The sequence below is a fragment of the Ahaetulla prasina genome, chromosome 4 (assembly GCF_028640845.1).
Source record: "Ahaetulla prasina isolate Xishuangbanna chromosome 4, ASM2864084v1, whole genome shotgun sequence".
NCBI lineage: Eukaryota > Metazoa > Chordata > Lepidosauria > Squamata > Colubridae > Ahaetulla > Ahaetulla prasina.
In genome coordinates, this window is record NC_080542.1 from 78,343,301 (window position 1) to 78,363,272 (window position 19,972).

At 38.8% G+C, this 19,972-nt stretch overlaps 1 protein-coding gene across 1 annotated transcript in view; it reads right to left on the bottom strand.

Moving 5' to 3' along the window:
- Window positions 1–19,972, bottom strand: part of STAC (SH3 and cysteine rich domain) — a 234,130-nt gene that overhangs the window by 112,015 nt on the left and 102,143 nt on the right. The window contains exons 4-5 of the mRNA XM_058184234.1: window positions 19,888–19,969; window positions 16,034–16,149 (exon numbers count right to left, since the gene is read on the bottom strand). Of these exons, the coding sequence (XP_058040217.1) occupies window positions 16,034–16,149; window positions 19,888–19,969 (198 nt within the window). The remainder of the gene's footprint in view (window positions 1–16,033; window positions 16,150–19,887; window positions 19,970–19,972) is intronic.

A 19,972-nucleotide genomic window follows, 5' to 3' on the forward strand; every position in this document is an offset into this window, starting at 1 on the left:
CCTATTTCAACTTCTTCTATTTCTGCTGTTTCAACTTCTTCTATTTCTGTTGTTTGTCCAGGCCATATCGATCCTGAACCACGATTGATGTGTGTATGAATAAAATGTATATTGTTTATGTGTTCTATGTGTCTCTCTCCATATATCTCACAAATTGAACTCAGATACTCAGAGAAGGCTTTCGGTAATACACTTTTCTTCTTTTTGTTTTTTAAATACTTTTATAATCTCTCTGAGCATCTGCTACAGAATTAAAACCTCCAATCATACTTTCATACTTCAAGTCCCATATTCTCTTATGTACCTCTTTAAAGAATTGCTGTTGATTTTTATTCGGGGCATATATTACTATGAGTAATATATGTTCTATCTCCAATTTGTTCTATCTCCAGTTCCAACATCAGAATTCTACTTTCATTGTCTGTATATCTTAAATTTTATTTTATTTTTTCCTTAACATATATAGCAATACCTCCTTTCTTTTTGTCTGATAAAGTTGTATATAATGTTCCTAATTTTCTATTTTCTAATAATCTTTACCTTTTTGTATTTGAACCTCTTGGAGACATATCACTTCAGCCTCCAATTTCCTTAGTTTATTAAATATTTGTGTCCTTTTCTTTGGGATATTTAATCAGTTGATGTTTACTGAGAAAAGCTTAATTGCTTCTCTCATTCTCTACTTGATCTGCCTTTTTGTGCTTCTAGTCTCTCTTGCTACCGTTTCTTTTGCTCCTTCTCTTTCTATCCTTCCTTTTCCTTGTTTCTTTTGTGTGTCTTTCTCTTTTTCTGCTTCTAGTTTCTAATTCTTCCCTACTCACTTGATTGTCCCCCTGCACAAAGTGATTTTCGTAAAATTCCTTTGCTTTCTCCAATATATCAATCCTATATTTTTTTCTCTTGCCGTGTCACGAGTAGGCCCTCAGGTATCAACCACTGAAACATTACTTTATATTTAATCAGTTGAGCTGACAAAAATTGATATTGACACCTTTGGTCTCTTATTCTTTGTGGAATATGTTTCAATACTATAATTTCTTTACCTCTTAACATTCCCTCTTTTGTCCTCTTATACACTTCATCTTTTATTATTTGTTTTGTGAATTTAATGTGTACCACCCTCGCCAACCTATACCTTTGTGAGTAGTTCGTATATACTCAATAAATTTCATCAATGTCTCATCTTATTTCCTGTTTATCTTTTCCTAATATCTCCGCCAAAATTTAATTTTCTCTCCTAGATCCTCTTCTTTCTCTTCAACAATGTTTTGAAATCTAAGGAAATAAGAAGCTTTCTCCAGTTCTAAAAATAAAATCTATTCGTCCAGCTCTCTATTTATTTGCATGGATTTCTGTTTCCACATTTCCATTTGATTATCAATCTGTTCTATTTTTGTTTCCACTTTTTGGATTCTCTGTTCATTTTCCATCATTATTTGTTGTATGTTCCCTATCTTACATTATGTTTTTTATCTCACGGTTCATTTCCCCAATTTCATCTTTTATTTCTTTATGATGTACTCTTGTCTCCTCATGATTCTCCGCTATTGCCTCCTGGGTCTTCACCATTGTTTCCTGTATTAATTTTGTGATACATTTATTTATTTTATTTTATTTTATTAATCATATTTCTATACCGCCCTTCTCCCAAAGGACTCAGGGCGATTTACAGCCATATTAAAACCATTTCTACAAACATTAAAATAAGATAAAATAAAATATTTAAATTTGGCTGTCACTATAAAACCCATCTAAAACTCCCAATTAAAACTCCCAATTAAAACTATCAGGCCAGTCCTGCTTGATGAAACAGCCATGTTTTAAGCTCGCGTCGAAAAGTCCGGAGATCGGGGAGTTGGCACATGCCTGATGGTAGTTCGTTCCAGAGGGTTGGAGCCCCCACAGAGAAGGCCCTCCCCCACATATTTTGTATCTGCATATTTTGTGAGCTCGTTGCTGTTCTGTTTTTTCTTTCCCTATCATAGTCAGTATCGATCTTTGGGTTGTGGGGGTCTGTTGGTGTAATATTTGTAGCTGCTTTTTTGCCTTTGTTTATTGTTGCTGTACTAGACATCTTTATTGCCTCTACAATATTTTCCCATATTATCAATATTTTTGATAATAAGTATTGAGCTTTACTTTAAAGCCAAAATTTGCTTTTACTACACTTCAACAACTGTGTTTTTCTATTTTCTATGCCACACTTATATGCTATGTTTTATATGATTCTTATCACTTTTGTAGCTCTACTTTCAGTACTTATAGATATACAATTTTCTAAATTTCTATTATCATTCTTATTTAAATAAGTATATTTCTTTACAATACAATATTTATTCTCCACTCAGTTCATTTATACAGTTATAAGTTATGTATCTATATCTTAATTCAATTCATTCAATCCGTTTCATTGAAATTGGTGTCTATAATCACTTTGTCAGCCTCTGCCTATGATGCTTGCTTGGTATTGGCTGCCATTGTAACAGGAGGAAGGAGGCTTTGCTGGTGTATGGGGGGGGGAAGCGAGCTGGTGGAGATATCTCGAGAAAAGGGAGGAAACTTCTCACAGGCTACAAGCAGCTGTGAAAGGAACTGATAGCTGTCAAGGTCAACTGTTCCAGCATGCCAGAAAGATGGGACCCATCTGAAGAAGAGCCCTACATGACACTTTGGGGAGATGTGGATTGGGCACTGAACCGGGTTCCTTGGGGGAAGGATTTAAGATTGCTTTCAATATCTAATTTTTGCGCCTATTGCCTCAGACCTTGCTTTTCTTTCATTGCATTCAGTTCATACTCAGTAAAAGTACCTTTTTATATAAACATGGAGTTGGGGTCTTTCTTTTTGGGTTTTGAACAGAGGCATGCCTGACACACTTTCCTTCTTGTAACTTATTGTCCATTCATGCCTGTCTATTGCAATGTTGCATCAGCCTTCTCTTCAGGTTTTCCTTGCCTTTAATCTGTCCATCAGTCCACCAGATGGTGCCTCTTCTTGCCTTCTTTCCACTTTCCAGTTTATTTAATGTTTTCAAAATATTCAATAAATATTGTCCACTTCTTTGTGCCAGTAAATTATTAATTGTAGTTTTCTTTTCTTTCCACAAAATTCAGTTCAATTTGTTGATGTTAAATTCTCCACAGTCCAATTATCCTTTCGCGTTTTTGTAATCCTCCACATCAGATTTTCAAAATCCTTCAATCACCATTTTTCATTCCATTCCCTTTACCGTCTTCCATCTCCTCTCCAATTCACACTCTTTTTTTAATTTGCATTTATATCCCGCCCTTCTCCAAAGACTCAGAGCAGCTTACACTATATTAGCAATAGTCTTCATCCTATTTGTATATTTATACAAAGTCAACTTATTGCCCCCAACAATCTGGGTCCTCATTTTACCTACCTTATAAAGGATGGAAGGCTGAGTCAACCTTGGGCCTGGTGGGACTAGAACCTGCAGTAATTGCAAGCAGCTGTGTTAATAACAGACTGCATTAGCCTGTTGAGCCACCAGAGGCCCTCTTTAATCTGTTTTTAATCTTTTCTATCTTCTATTTGTTTTATATTGTCTATTTTAACCACTTCTCTATTTGGACTCTCCCCTTCTTCATGCTTTTCTTAAACCAATCTATTTCTCTATTCTTGGCTTTACCCCTTCTAGTCACCACCTTCTCAACACTTTGTGTCTTTTCTCGTTTTCATCTTACTAATTTCGCACCGTCTCTCACCAAAACCTCCTCACCTCTTTCTAGGGTCTCTCACATCTCCGGAACGAAGCTGTCACTTTTAACTTTTCGCTTCCCACTCTCGCAGCCACCAGCACTCCAGGCCGATCTTAAAGACCGGCTCTTTCTTCACTAGGATTTAAGAGTGCTGCTCCTGTCTATTCGGGGGTTTGCCTTCCATCTGATTTCTCTGGAGCTTCCTCTTTAATCTGCCATTCCCTGCACACCTGGCAATGTGGATTTACAATGTAAAATAATTAAAATTGGATTATCAGCACTATACAGAGGCAATACCAAGCTGAATCATGAGCGCTATCTGCTGCTAAGAGGAGAACTGTGCACCTATGGGAATTTTTATCTTTGTTGGATTATAAGGATTTACTTCAAACTTACTTTAAACTTCAAACTACAAAACAAATAAAAGTGATTAGAAGGGATGTGGATAACCCCCTGGATGTTTTTAAAAATTGGACTGACTGTAAAATGGAAATAAGTGGAGATAATGATATGGAACTGACATACCAAGACCATAAAGATTTTATAAAATAACAACATAAGGAGATGATGGAAATATCTGGCTGCATGGATCATATAGAGAAAAAAATGGAAAATATAATACAAGGAATAACAAGTAAAGACCAGGACAATGAGGAAAGAACGGAAATATCTGAAAGAGAGGAGGAGACTGCGGAATTGGGAAATCAGAAAGAAGAAGATAATAACAAGAAGATAGTAAAATGGATGGTAAAAATGGATTACAGCAGAAGGAAAATATTTTAGAAGGTGTGAAAAGGAAATGGGAGAAACAGGAAGATAGTGGGGGAGAAGAAAAAGGGGCTAAAATAAGCAGTCATAGAAGCAACAGGGGGAAAGGATGAGGGGAGAGAAAGCTAGAAGCATAGTCAAAACACAGACCTAAAAGTAGATGGAATAAATGATCTAAAAGAAGTGTATGGGAGGCCACCTAAAAAAAGAAGAAGATTAAAAATTTGGATGAGGGTGAAAGATGTGGGAGAAAGTAGAATGAAAAGAAAAGGAGTGTGAAGCAAAACATTTTATGAAAGTACTTTAATAGTGTGTATGAATATTAGAATCTTAGATAATTGTTTATATGTGGTGTAGAGATAAAAAATATTTTTAATATATGTTAGGAATGTAGTAACATAATGAATATAAGAAATGAAGGATTGGAGATAATATATATATTAAAAATGTGATTATTAATGAAAGGCTAGAGAAAGATCATGATTGATATATTGGAATATTGAATAATGAAAAAAGAAAAGATCACGTCTTTGATTATTAGAATGATAGGGGAAAGGGAAAAAAGAGGGCTAAAATAGAAGTAGAAATATAGGGGGAAACAGTAAAAACAGATATTAAGTAGTATGATAGAATTATAAGAAGATTTAGTTGAAAGATGACAATAGAAACTATATGTTAGTAAAATTAAAAATGAAAATGGATTGTAATTATTAAGAATAATATTGTTATGATTATTTATATTGAAATGTATGAAACCCAGGAATCAAACCATTCATGAAATGAGATGTATAAAAATAAAAAATAAAAAACTTATTAAAAAAAGAAACAATGGCAGAACTTCTATTGTACTTGAAAAGTTCCTAACAATTCTGAGATACATTCAGAGATGAATGCATAGCCTATTATTTGAATTGTAGAGCACAGTCAAAAATCAGCACAGGAAATGTTTTATGGCATTTTGTATTATGTCATAAGGCATTTTATGATAATTTTATAACATAAAATGTTTTACAAAATTTGCCAAATTTCAATTTCATAGGAGTCATGAGTCCCAGATTTTGGATGCATTCTGTAGGTTAGCCCATTAGAGATACCTTGGTTCAAAATTTGTTATCTTATGATATGCTGTTTCACCAAGTTCATGTTATAGGTTTTAACAGATTTTAATAGGGATAAAGCTTTCAAGAAATCATTCAAGGATTAATTCTTTGGAACAGATAATGACCATTTAACAATGGTAATTATAGGACAGCAGATATTGCATGGAAGATGTAAGACTACATCTTACTACATCTTACTACTGTTCTCTGTCTAAACAGTGTTCTAGTCAACTCTTGCTTAGGAACAGTATAGTACTATAACTTTAGTAAATTTTGTCAGGATCGACTGGCAGCTGTTCTCCAATGCATAAAATGAATAAAACAGGAATCTTATCTAATTAGGGATGCAGGAAATGGAGGGTTTCTGAATGCAAATCATGTACTATATAACTCCTCCTCCTCCTCCTTTTTTTCCTTATGTTATCAGCAGTGGTGGGTTAGTAACCGGTAGTGGTGGCGGTGGGAGGCTCCACCCACCCACTCAGATATCATCACGGATTGACTTCCGGTGGCGCCACATTCTTTGTCGGGCGCCTAAACAAGGAGCTCCATGCTGAAACTTCGTAAAAGCCGGCAAAACAGTGAAAATCAGCTGTTCGCCGGCTTCAAGCTCTCTCCCTGGGAGAAAGGGAGAGTACAGAGTGGCGGGAGAGTGGTAAATCTCCCCAGGGGCTTGGCTTTGTGAAGCGGAGCCCCGGAGGGTTGAGTCCCACTGAACCCCGCCGAGCTCTGAACTTCAGTGCACTCCTGCAGAAGCAGGAAAAGAAGAAAGTGCCCATCTCTGCCCAACTTTATTTTATTTATTTTTATTTATAATCAAATTTGTATACCGCCCTTCTCCCGAAGGACTCAGGGTGGTTAACAGCCAGTTTAAAAACACAGTATAATACAAGTTAAAAACAATATAAAATTAATATAATTTATGGCCAAAATACTAAAAACTAACAATAACAATAAAACTAAATCCCCATTAAAACTACATTTTTAGGCTAGCCCTGCTTGATGGAATAAAAAACTCTTCAGCTCATGGCGGAAGGTCCGGAGGTTGGGGAGTTGACGAAGCCCCGGTGGCAACTCGTTCCAGAGGGCAAGAGCCCCCACAGAGAAGGCCCTCCCCCTGGGGGCTGCCAGTCGACATTGTTTAACTGATGATACCCCGAGGAGGCCCTCCCTGTGGGAGCGCACAGGTTGATGGGAGGCTGTTGGTGGCAGTAGGCGGTCCCGTAAATAGCCCGGTCCTAAGCCATGGAGAGCTTTAAAGGTGGTAACTAATACCTTGAATTGCACCCAAAAGACCACCGGAAGCCAGTGCAGACCTCGCAGGAGAGGTGTCACATGGGAGCCATGAGGTGCTCCCTCTATCACCCACGCGGCTGCATTCTGGACCAGTTGGAGCTTCCGGGTGCTCTTCAAGGGGAGCCCCATGTAGAGAGCATTGCAGTAGTCCAGGCAGGATGTAACAAGGACATGGGTGACTGTGCAAAGGGAAACCCGGTATAGAAAGGGACACAACTGGCGAATCAGGCAGACCTGATAAAAAGCCCCCCTGGCGACGGCTGTCAAATGATCTTCTAGAGACAGCTGTGCATCCAGGAGGATGCCTAAATTGCGAACCCTATCTGTGGGGGCCAACGACTCGCCCCCAACAGTCAGCAATGGAGTAAGCTGGCTGTATCGGGAAGCCGGCATCCACAAGCCACTGATTTTCTCTGTGGATTTTTACATGCAGACAGAACGAGTGTGAGTGAACGATTATTGAATTGCAAGTATTCCTGACTTCTACCCTTTAAAAAGAAAACCTTTTCCCCCCTCTGCTTTAATTGACTGTTTAAAATGGTGTCTGAGAGGAAGTGAAAGTCGGAAGCTGGCTGCGTAACTAAGAAACGTTATTTGTGGATTGTAACGAACTGAACTTTCCCATATTCAAAGGGAAAAAGAAAAGTTTTAAAGTTAAATTGAGATGGCTACTAAACTACCTAAGACTGCTGGCAGAAGGGGACCTGAAGTAGCTTTGGAAGACATGCTTAAGGAGCAAGGGAAAATGTTTGAAGATAAGTTTAAGGAGATGATGGAAAATAATGAGAAAATAAGAGAAGAAATAATAGAGAATAATAAAAAAATAAGAGAAGATATTTTGATGGCTTTTCAAGGACTGGCAAAAAGACTGGAGGGACTGGAGGAGGAGGTGCAAGAAATTGCCCACTCAAACCAGCAATTAGAAAATAAAATGGGAGGAATGCAAACAAAATTGGATAAAAATGAAGATCAGGTGGTGGTGATGCAATATAGGATGATGGAAGGAGCTCTGAGAATCAGGGGGTTACAAGAGGAAAAAGGTGAAAATTTAAAGAAAATTTTATCAGAAGCCTTGGCTGAATTTATTGAATCTGACCCACAAGAAGTTGCTTATCAAATTGATAAAATATACAGAGTTAACTTGTGGATCGCTAGGCAGAAGAAACTTCATAGAGACATTGTGGTTTATTTTGTGAAAAGAACAATGAAAAATCAGATCCTGCAAGTTGCATATCAGAAAAAGTTGAAAATAGGAGAACAGGAGTTGAAGGTTTTGAAAGAGATTCCTCCCAAGATGCTAAGGGATAGGAAAGACTTTATATTTTTTACACAAGAACTTAAAAAGTACCAGATTCAATTTAGATGGGAGGTACCAGTTGGTTTGACAGTGTATTATCAAGGAAGAAGATATCATATTGATACTGTGCTTAAGGCCAAAGATTTTCTCTCTACTGTATTGAAAGTTGAAATAGAAGTAATAGAAAAAAGATTTCAAGAGAGTCAAATGAGTGTGGAAGCTGAGGTGACCCCATTGATGTTATCATCTGAGGAACAGCCACAAGAACAAAGGGTGACAAAGGGAGCCCTCAAGCGTAAAGAAAAGGAGCAACAAATTCAAAGCAAAGGTCAGGATTTTACTACAGAAGCGGTGGGAGGAGCAAGGCCGAAGATACGGGAGGAGGATCTTCAGCTGATTGTTCAAAAGCTTCAGGAGGCCAGTAATGGCAAATAAAATTCTGACCTGGAATGCCAATGGTTTGAATTCAGCCCAGAAGAGAAGAAAAATATTTTATTATTTGAAACAATTTAAAAATGATGTGATTTGTTTACAAGAGACACATATTAAACTATCAGATCAAAAATATTAATAAACTCAAAATTAGGCAAACATTTTCTTGCTTCAGCTTTGGATAAGAAAAATGGTATAGTCGTATATTTGAGAAAGGATATACCAGTTAAGTTAATATAGGTAGATATCCATGGAAGATATATTGTTATTGAACTTACAATAGAAACAAAAAAGATTCTTTTGCTTGGTATATATGCACCTAATCAGCAACAAGAAAAATATTACAGAATGTTGTATGATAAATTGATTCTATGGGACTATAGATCGGATATCATATTAGGAGATTGGAATGGAGTAATAGATACACAAAAGGATAAGAGAATTTCTTCTAAGAAGATACCTGCACATGCAAGTCTGCCTAAATCCTTTTTTGAGATGATAGAAGATTTTGAGTTGAGAGATGTATGGAGACTGCGGAATTTGGAGGAAAGAGACTATACTTTTTTCTGTGATAGGCATCAATCTTTCTCACCTATTGATTTTATATTAACTTCTAATGATTTGCTTTCTACGGTAAAGAAAATGAAGATATTTCCAAGATGTTTATCTGATCATAGTCCAGTTTCAATGGAATTGCAACAGGGAAAAGAAGGCAGAAGAACATGGAGATTAAATGAAAACTTGTTTAGATATCAGGATAATGTAAATCAATGTAAAAAGCAGATGAAAGATTTTTTTGATTATACTTTGAACAAGGGAACATCGATAGAAATGGTTTGGGACACGAGTAAAGCTTTTATGAGAGGTGTGTATGAACAATAGACAGAGGAATAAGCAACAAAGACAGCGTAGGTATCTAGAAGAGGAAATTCAAAAGAAACAACAATTATTAATACATAATCCACATGATCAAAAACTTAAAGATGCAATAAAGATATTACAGAGTCAATTTAGTATGATAATGGCTGACCAGGTGGCAACAAATATACAATATGCCAAACATAATACCTTTTGTAATGCAAACAGACCTGGCAAGTGGCTAGCATATATTTTAAGGAAAAAACAAAAACTATGCATTATAGAAAAAATAGAATATAAAGGTAAAGAGAGATATCAACAGGATAAAATTAAAAAAGCTTTCTTAGACTTACACACAAATTTATATGCTAAAGATAAAATATTGAATATGGATATTGATAATTATTTGAAAGATTATAAGGTTAAGAGCTTAACTTTAGAACAAAGGGAAGAATTGAATCAGCCTATAACTTCTGAAGAAATTATTTTGATAATTAAACAATTAAAAATGGGGAAAACCCCTGGAACGGATGGGCTTACAGCAAGTTATTATAGGAACTTACAGGATGAGATGTTAGGTCCACTTAAGGAATTTAATCAGATACAATTAGGAGGGGGAATACCCCCATCATGGAGAACTTCTTTTAGTTCATTGATACCAAAAGAGGAACAGGGTTGCTCTAAACCTGGGAATTATAGGCCAATCTCACTTTTAAATAATGATTACAAGACTTTTGTTAAAATAATAGCAAACAGATTAATGTTAGTTCTACAACGAAGAATTCATACTGATCAATCGGGATTTATAAAAGGGAGACAAATGAGGAATAATGTTAGACAGATTGTAAATTTATTGGAATATTTAGAAAAGAAAAATTTTATTTCAGCAGCATTTATTTTTTTGGATACAGAGAAAGCTTTTGATCGATTGCATTGGGATTTTTTATTCAAATTAATAGACAAAATGCAATTTGGAGATTGTTTTGTGAGAATAATTAGAGCAATTTATGGAGAGCAAACAGCCCAGATAATAATTAATGGTAATTTAACAGAAGCCTTTAAAATTGTGAAAGGAACAAGACAGGGATGCCCTTTATCACCATTATTGTTTATTCTAACTCTGGAGCCATTATTAGATAAAATACGAGAATCAAAGGAGACAGAGGGAATTAAAGTTAGACAACATGAATATAAAGTGAGAGCCTTTGCAGATGATTTGGTGATTACTCTAACAAATCCTATAAATTCAAGTGTATCTCTGTTGGAAATAATTGATTGATATGGAAAGGTTTCAGGGTTTAAGGTAAATCAGAATAAAACAAAAGTGATAATAAAAAATATGACCAGACAACAGAAAGAAAAATTAGAGGAAATAACAGGATTTGAAATTGTAAAAAATATTAAATATTTAGGGGTTTATATTACCCCATCAAATATGAAATTGTACAAGAATAATTTTGAGGTGTTATGGCAAAAAGTTCAGAAGGAATTGACTGTTTGGAAAAAAATGCAGTTATCGCTGCTGGGGAGAATAGCTGCTATTAAAATGAATGTTTTACCTAGATTTTTATTCCTGTTTCAGATGATACCAATAATTAAAAAAAATAAAAAATTGGAGGAATGGCAGACTAGAATTAATAAATTTATATGGGAAGGCAAAAAAGCGAGGGTCAAAATTAAAATAATTCAAGACTCATGGGAAAGAGGAGGCTTAAAAATGCCCAATTTTAAATTATATTATGAAGCAGCTGCTCTCTATGCAATAAGTGATTGGTTTAATTTAACGGAGGAAAGAATCCTGAATATAGAAGGTTATGATTTACTATATGGATGGCATGCATATTTAATCTATGACAAAAAAGTGGATAAGGCTTTTAAAAATCATATGTTAAAAACTGCTCTTTTGCGTGTCTGGAAAAAATACTCTTACAAACTAAATTATAAGGTTCCTATGTTGGCAAGTCCCAGACATACAATAGAGAATATAAATATAGAACATACACAGGAAATGACTACATATAAAGATCTTTTGTATACTGAAAGAGGTAGTTTGCAATTAAAATCTCTGCACGTATTAAAAGAAGGGAAAAATTATATTTGGTTTCAATATGGGCAATTACATGCTAGATGGAAAGAAGATAAGAAAATTGGTATAGTTCAGAATGAGGAAAATTTGGTAAAGCAAATTAGAAACCAGTCTCAGGAGCATATAGAGAGATTGTATAATGTGTTACTTGAAATAGACTCTGAAAGGGATTTGGTAAAGGACTGTATGATAAAGTGGGCACAAAATTTTCAGGAGCCAATATTGTCGGAAACCTGGGAAAAAATTTGGTTTAGAAATGTTAAATTTATGCAGGCACAGAATTTAAGGGAAAATTTTTACAAAATGTTTTATAGATGGCATTTAGATCCTAAGAAACTATCGTGTATGTATCCAGATAGGCAAGCAAAATGTTGGAGATGTAATTGTGTTGATGCTACATATTTTCATATTTGGTGGACTTGCAAGAACATTAAGGCTTTTTGGATAAGAATTTGGTGGATTATACAAAATGTTTTGAAAAAGAAGATAAAGTTCCTATCGCAATTTTTTTTACTGGGAATTATCATGGACTATACAGTTATTGAGACTAAACTGATTTTAAATTTAGTAACAGCGGCAAGATTACTGATAGGACAGTATTGGAAGAAAAAAGAACTACCTACAATAGAAGAATGGATATTTAAAGTTGCTAATTTGGCTGAGATGGCAAAAATCTCAGCCTTTTTGAAAGACAATACACAAGAAAGATACTTAAATGAATGGAAAAAATGGATTGACTATATCCAAAATAGATATCAGACTAAGAGATATCAGACTGCCTATGAATGATTAGGATGTATTATTTCTGATTGCTATGGAGGAGGTTAGGATTTGATGAGAATTGGAGGAGTATAACTGAGTTAGGAGGGAAAATTTTTAGCATATGTTTGTTTTATTTTTAAACTATACCTTGTGCTTGTTCCGGGATGTCGGGGGAGGGGAGGGGGTTTTTGAAGGGAGAGGAGAGGGGGGGTAGAGGGGGGAGGGGAAAAGGGGGGGAAGCTTTTTTTTGTAAAAACTTTTTCAATTAAAAAAAGATATCACGGATGCTCTGCGCACACGCAGAAGGTTCTGCACATGCGCAGAGGCCCCACGTGTGAATGAAGCAAATGTGCATGCATGCACCTCACAGTTCTGAACAGTAATGAAGATATTATTTATTTATTTATTTATTTATTTATTTATTTATTTATTTATTTATTTATTTATTTATTTATTTATTTATTTATTTTATTTTTATACCGCCCTTCTCCCGAAGGACTCAGGGCGGTTTACAACCAACATAAAACAAATTATAAATAAAATTAAAAACATTTTAAAAATCTTATTCAATTTGGCTAACCTCATTTAAAAACTATAATAAAAATGATAAAAAACCCAATTAAGAACCGTAGTGTATCAGGGCAGCCCTGCACGGTGAAACAGAAAGGTCTTGAGTTCACGGTGGAAGGTCCGGAGGTCAGGGAGTAATTGTAACCCCAGGGAAAGCTCATTCCAGAGGGTAGGTGCTCGCACAGAGAAGGCTCTCCCCCTGAGGGTCGCCAGCCAACATTGTTTGGCTGATGGAAGCCTGAGGAGACCCTCCCTGTATGAGCACACAGGTCGGTGGGAGGCTATCGGTGGCAGCAGGTGGTCCCGTAAATAGCCCGATCCTATGCCATGGAGGGCTTTAAATGTGGCAACCAACACCTTGAATTGCATCCAGAAGACCACTGGCAACCAGTGCAGCCTGCGCAGGAGAGGTGTTATATGGGAGCCACGAGTAGCTCCATCTATTACCCACGCAGCCGCATTCTGGACCAGTTGGAGCCTCCGGGTGCTCTTCAAGGGGAGCCCTCCATGGCATAGGACCGGGCTATTTACGGGACCGCCTGCTGCCACCGATAGCCTCCCACCGACCTGTGTGCCAATGACTCGGCTCCAACAGTCAGCGATGGAACTAGCTGGCTGTACCGGGATGCCGGCATCCACAGCCACTCAGTCTTGGAGGAATTGAGTCAAAGCCTGTTTCTCTCCATCCAGACCCGCACGGCTTCCAGACACCGGGACATCACTTCAACGGCCTCGTTGGGGTGGTCAGGGGTGGCATCGTACAGCTGCATATCATCAGCGTACTGGTGATATTGCACCCCCAAACCACGGATGATCTCACACAGCAGCTTCTTATAGATGTTGAACAGGAGAGGCGAGAGAACCAACCCCTGCGGCACCCCACATGAGAGGCGCCTCGCGGCCAATCTCTGCCTCTCTGCCAACAACGTCTGCATCCAGTCAGAGAGATAGGAGGAGAACCACTGAAAAACGGTGCCCCCAACTCCCAATCCCTCTAGCCGTCGCAGCAGGATACCATGGTCGATGGTATCAAAAGCTGCTGAAAGTTCTAATAGGACCAGGACAAAAGAACAACCCCTGTCCCGAGCCCTCCAGAGATCATCCACCAATGCGACCAAGGCCGTCTCCGTGCTGTACCCAGGTCAGAAACCGGACTGGAACAGGTCTAGATAGACAGATTCATCCAGGTACCGGGGAAGCTGTCGTGCCAGCACACTCTCAACAACCTTCGCCGCAAAGCGAAGGTTGGAGACAGGATGGTAGTTCAATAAAATAGCTGGATCCAGGGAAGGCTTCTTGAGAAGGGGCCTCACCACCGCCCTCCAACAAAGAAGCGTTAAAAATTTCCTGTAGCCAGCCTCGTGTAACCTCCTGTGTGGCCAGTACCAACCAGGAGGGACACGGGTCCAACAAACACGTGGTCGCATTCAGCCTCCCCAGTATCCTGTCCATGTCCTCGGGAGCCACAGAATCAAACTCATCCCAGATAACCTCACCAAGAACAGCCTCCATCATCCCACCTGAATCTACCCAATCGGAGTCCAGCCCATCCCGAATCTGAGCGATTTTATCGTGCAGATATTGTCCAAAATCCTCAGCACGACCCTGCAAGGGGTCCTCTCGAGCTCCCTGATGAAGTACGGAGCAGGTCACCCTAAACAAGGTGGCTGGGCGATTATCTGCCGATGCAATAAGGGTGGAAAAATACTCACGTTTTGCCACTCTTATCACCACTAGATAGGTCTGAATATGAGACCTAACTAGTGTTCGATCAGATTCAGAACGGCTGGCCCTCCAATCACTCTCTAGGCGTCTTTTCCGGCATTTCATCTCTCTCAGCTCTTCGGAATACCAAGGTAAGTGGAACCCACTATTGGTTATCAGATTAGGTGCAAAAACCATGCTGTGAATTTAAGCAGCTATATTGTAGTTAGATGAGAACAAAGAGGATGAGCGTTTCTGGCATCTGTAGGATGTTAGGTTACATAACTTTATATGGAACTATTTTTTTTTTAGTGCTCGGCAACAATACTTTGATTTGGCTAAAAGAAATTGAAAATGATATATTTGGAAAGCAGAGCCCAAAGAATTACTCCAGTTTTGCTCTGAACTGATCTTATTGTAAATTATGCAAAGAATTGCTGGGACTCCTAAGTAAGTCCAACATAGTATGCAGGATTACATTACAAAAATGTAAATTGAAGTTATTATTGCACAATAGAAATTCTAATTATGGCAATCAGAATAAATATCTAAATAATCTAACCTTGTTATTGCTTTCTTCCTAAAATTGTAATTGTAAACAAGGTGTCCCATTTTTTCACTGAAGTGTTAATGACTACTGGTACTAATAGAGAACAGAAGAGAAGATGTCCTAAAGATAGTATGACCTCTTCAAAGATCATTGGAAAAGCAACCACTTTTGCATGATAATAGCATGCTGACAGCACCATACTTTAAGTATCTCTCTCTATACTTTTCAAATATTTGCAATTCTATATGTATGGTATTTTGTGTATTTGCAGAAGTAAGCATTTATAGAATTTTTGGCTATATTATCAGAAATAATTCTGGTCTTTTCTAGTGCAATTATTAGTATTCTAACTCAAATAATAAATCAGGATTTCTCAACAGTTCTATTTTGTTTTTGTTTCTCTTACAAGAATTGAAAATATTTTTGTTTGCTTAGTCTGACATGCCAGACAGATTTGGCTCTGGATAGGATGGAATTTGCTTCAGAAAAGTCTATAGTTTGGGCTTTTTTTGGAATGTTTTTCCCACTCTGCCAATCCCAGATAGCTCAGGGATTTTAAACTTTAATTTTAAATGAGTTGTCTGTTTTTGTTTTACTTGCTGTCTTGTATATTAAACTCTTGTTAAAAGAGTTTCTTTTAACTCTTTATCTTCTTCAATTTTCCCCATGCTTCTATAAATGCACAGTCCTTTAGTTCAAAATATTCAATACTTTTAATTCATTCCCACTTTTTCTACCTTTATCTCTAATATTTATATTCTCTCTTTGATCTCCTGTTCTTTCCCTTACAATAGAAATGTTGATTATAAAATTGAGGCAGGGACATAAAAAAGCCCAGATCCCATTAGGAAAGTTTATAAAGGCGAGAGAAAGAAATGATATAATTACAGAATTTCTTTTGGGAGAGTCCAAGCTACTTCCAATACTGCCTTTCTTGGTTTTCTGGGCCAATGAAGTTCCAAAGCGAAGAGTTTCATACACAGGGTCAACTTTATTGCCACAGGCTGAGGGGAAAAAACAAAACATTGGTAGAGTTGAGAATAAGGAAGGACAAGTTCTTTCCATAAACAGTGAAAAATATCATGCACCATGATAATACAATCCAACTGCTATGACAGCATGACAAGGTAGCAACAATGGAATATCTGCAAGAAAAACACCTGCCTGCAAGCAAGAACTTGTGGAACCATAAATTAGACAAAGTAATAGAAAGTGAAGATGTTGCTCTGAAACTTTAGAATTCAATCAGATAAGCATCTGTCACATCTCCATAGATTTTCTTAATTGTCAATAAGACAGTAAAAAAAGTCTGGATAGTGGACATGGCAGTACCTATAGCCAGTAGAATAGAATAGAAACAATTGGAGAATGCAATAAATAGAAATAGAATGACTGTGGAAAAAGAAAACAAAGATAGTACCAATAATAATTGGCACATTTCGGTGTAATCCCAAAACAACTGGAACACTGCCTGAATACCATCAGCATTGAAAAAATTACTACCAGTCAGTTGCAAAATGCAGTTTTACTTAGAACAGTAAAACATTCTGTGACAATACCTTCAACACCATCAAACATCTGCATCTTTCTATCCCAGCTCCTTGGGAAGGACTTGGTAAGTTGAATGAAAATGCCAGATCCTGTATAAATATCTGACTGACTGCAATAAACAGTAAGAATAACAACAGCAGCAATGTTTGGCAAAGAGTTAGATCTTAGAATAGGGGTGTCAAACTCAATTTCATTAAAGGCCAGATCATCATTATGATTGTCCTGCAGGGACTGGGGGGGAGGGGCATGGCTAGGGTGGTTGCAGCTGACTGGGCATGGCCTGGGGGCATGGCTAGCTTGGCATTACTTTCATGGGTGATGCCTATGAAGGCCAGGAGAGGTTGGGGAGGGAATCCAGGGGTCTCCAGAGGGTGGTGTGGTGGGCATGGGATGAGAAGAGATGAGGCAGTGGGTGGGGCAGCTGCAGCCAGAAACCATTAGACACCACACACTCAGCGCCTTTTGTGCATGGGGGGACGATGTTTCTGATGCACGCTGTCCAAGCAGCAAGCAGAGATGGAGGGGAGGCATATGATGTGGCTACTGGATACGCTTACTCCATCCAACTGTTTATTTTGGCTTGTGTTTTGTAGAGCAGGTCACCTCTGGTCATCTCCTTGGTCCCCTGGTGAGTCTTGTCCTTGGACTGTGCATGGAGTGTGTTCCCCTCACATACCCAATGCACATCGCCCCACTGTGGGCTGCTGCCAGTGCCACTCAACAGACCCACCCAGCCCAAAGGAGGCAAAGCAGCATGCTAGAAAGGCTGAGTAAAGGTGATAGAACACACCCAGGCCCAGCAGGCAAAAGACAACCATCATGAGCGGTGAAAGCTGGATCCATTGTGGCCCAGGCCCAGTAGAGATGGGGGGAGGCATGTGATACCCGTTGATTCTGGGCGGCCATGGCACCGATGGGGATCCAGCTTTCCACGCTTACGGTGGTTGTCTTTTGCTTATTGAGTCTTGGCGTGCTCTATCACTTCTACTCGGCCTATCTTGCCACTTCACCTCCTTCAGGCTGGGTGGGCCTGGTGCTCCAGGTGGCAGCAGTAGGGGCCTAATAGACCTGTGCAAGCTGCTGATGGCCTCGGTGGTGGCAGTGGCCCACAGTGTTGCTGAGGTATGTTGGTGTGCGAGAAGAATGTGCTCCATGTATGGGCCAAGGGCAAGACTGCGAGTGGGCTGAACTGGCCAAGGAGATTACCTGTGGCAAATTGCTCTCCAACTGCAAGCAAAAACAGACAGGAAGAGTAGGTGGGCCAATAGTGTCTGGCAGCAGCTTCCCCACTGCTTGCTTTAACTTGTTTCAGCTTGCAATGGCAGCAGTACCTGGGGGCAGGGAAGAGGCTCATGGTTTGGCCTGCTGAATGTTCCAGGCAGCTGCCTGCCCTATCCCAGCCACACGGAATGGAGCAGGCAGGTCTGGTGGTCTGCATCATGTGTCTCCCCAGATTCTGCCTGCTGCCAGTCATCATGTCTGATGCTGTCATCATGCCTGCTTCTTGGAGGGCCAGCTGTGGAGTCCCTGCTGCCAGACACCTCCTCCCCACATGTGAGTGCGCATGCATCTCCCTCACTCCTGAAAGGCCAGAGATGCTGGTGCAGGCAAGTTATCTGCAACTTGGTGGCATCCATTCCAGAATGGGGTGGGCCAGCCCAAGGCAATGCTGGCTCAATGCCTCCTGTGTGCATGCGCACATGCCAGGATAGGGTGGGCCAGGCCTGTGCACATATATGATACCTATATATATTGTTGTGACAAAATAAATAAATAAAATATGCACCCTATGCAGAAACGTGCCTGCTGGGATGATATGGGGCATGCCGAAGCGATGAGGGCTGGCCCCGTACAGTTTTCAGGATCGCCGCACGGGCCATATCTGACCTCATCATGGGCCAAAACTGGCCCACAGGCCTTGAGTTTGACACCCCTGTCTTAGAACACCTCCAGACATCATCCCCCATGCTTTATCAACTGCTTATTGATTATGGAAGATACATTGTCACACCAGAGCTACCCTGTTTTATGGTTAGATGAAAAAGATTCTAGAAGAAAATGGACCAAGTTCACTTATGCAAAGATTCTATGCTGAATGGAGAGGAATCTGAGACATTAATAGGGCTACTCTTGGAAAACTATAGTAGAACTCTTCCAATCTCACTGCAAGATTCTGTGACACCACAGCCATTTCTTATTTGATTGTTGAAGAAAACAGAGGTTCATCTAGTAGCCAACATTATCTCCCACTCCCCATTCTGGAATAGAGATCTTCCAGAAAGTATTTTGAAAGATTCTTATTTCTGCTGGTAATTTCTACCACTTTCAACAGCTTAATACTTTTTGGCCTGCCATTCCTGGCCTTTTGAATCCATGACAGCAATGACATAGCAAAGGGCCAGCCGGCCAGCTAATCTGCTGCATGCTCCTGCCATTGTTGCTTCATGCCATTGTTGGTCCGTTGATGGTATGTGAAATCAGTCAGTGAAGGGGAGATAAGTAGGAAGGCAAGCAGTCTGTACTCTTGTTGGGGGTAAGTGGGAAATTCTGGTATGCAGAATCATCTTCCCTGCTCCTTGGTCCCCCAATAGCAACAGCAGAAACTGAGAAGAGGAAATGATACTGCAGAAGATGTGGAGAAATGCTCCATGACAAAGTAGTGTAGTAGGACAGTTAAGAGGTTAAGGCTAGAATTCAGAAGATCTAATTTACATTATAATTCAGCTAGGAAGCAACTTGGGTGAATTGTAGTTGCCTAAATGCTTTGATTTTTGTTGGATATGGGTGATTCATCTCCTACTACTTATTTACTTTTAGCTGTCTAGACTAACTAATCAAATACAACTATATTTTATTATGGTCTGACTGTAAACCTCCATTCCCCATTAGAATCTCTTATCCCTATGACTTTTAGAGAAAAAAAAAACTTGAAATCATATTCTGTTTATGTTGTTAACAGTCCTCAAACTTTGTGCCTTGGCATGGGGATTTTCAGGTTTATGAACTTTATGTAAGACTTGTGTGTTTTTTCCTTTCTTGAAATTTTCCTCTTCAACTTTCTGGACAACTCCAGGAAGGAAAATGAGCGTCGTGAATGAAAACATATAAAAGTTTATATGGGCCACTGAATATCAAGTTCATAGAACAGAAAAAGCGAAACAATAAAAAGCAGAAAATTAATCGGAGTTTACCAATTGGCATGACTTCTTTGATGCAGCCAAACTGCTCTTGAATGAGAAGGGGACTGCTGTAGTAACGGCGGAAACCTTTGGGCTA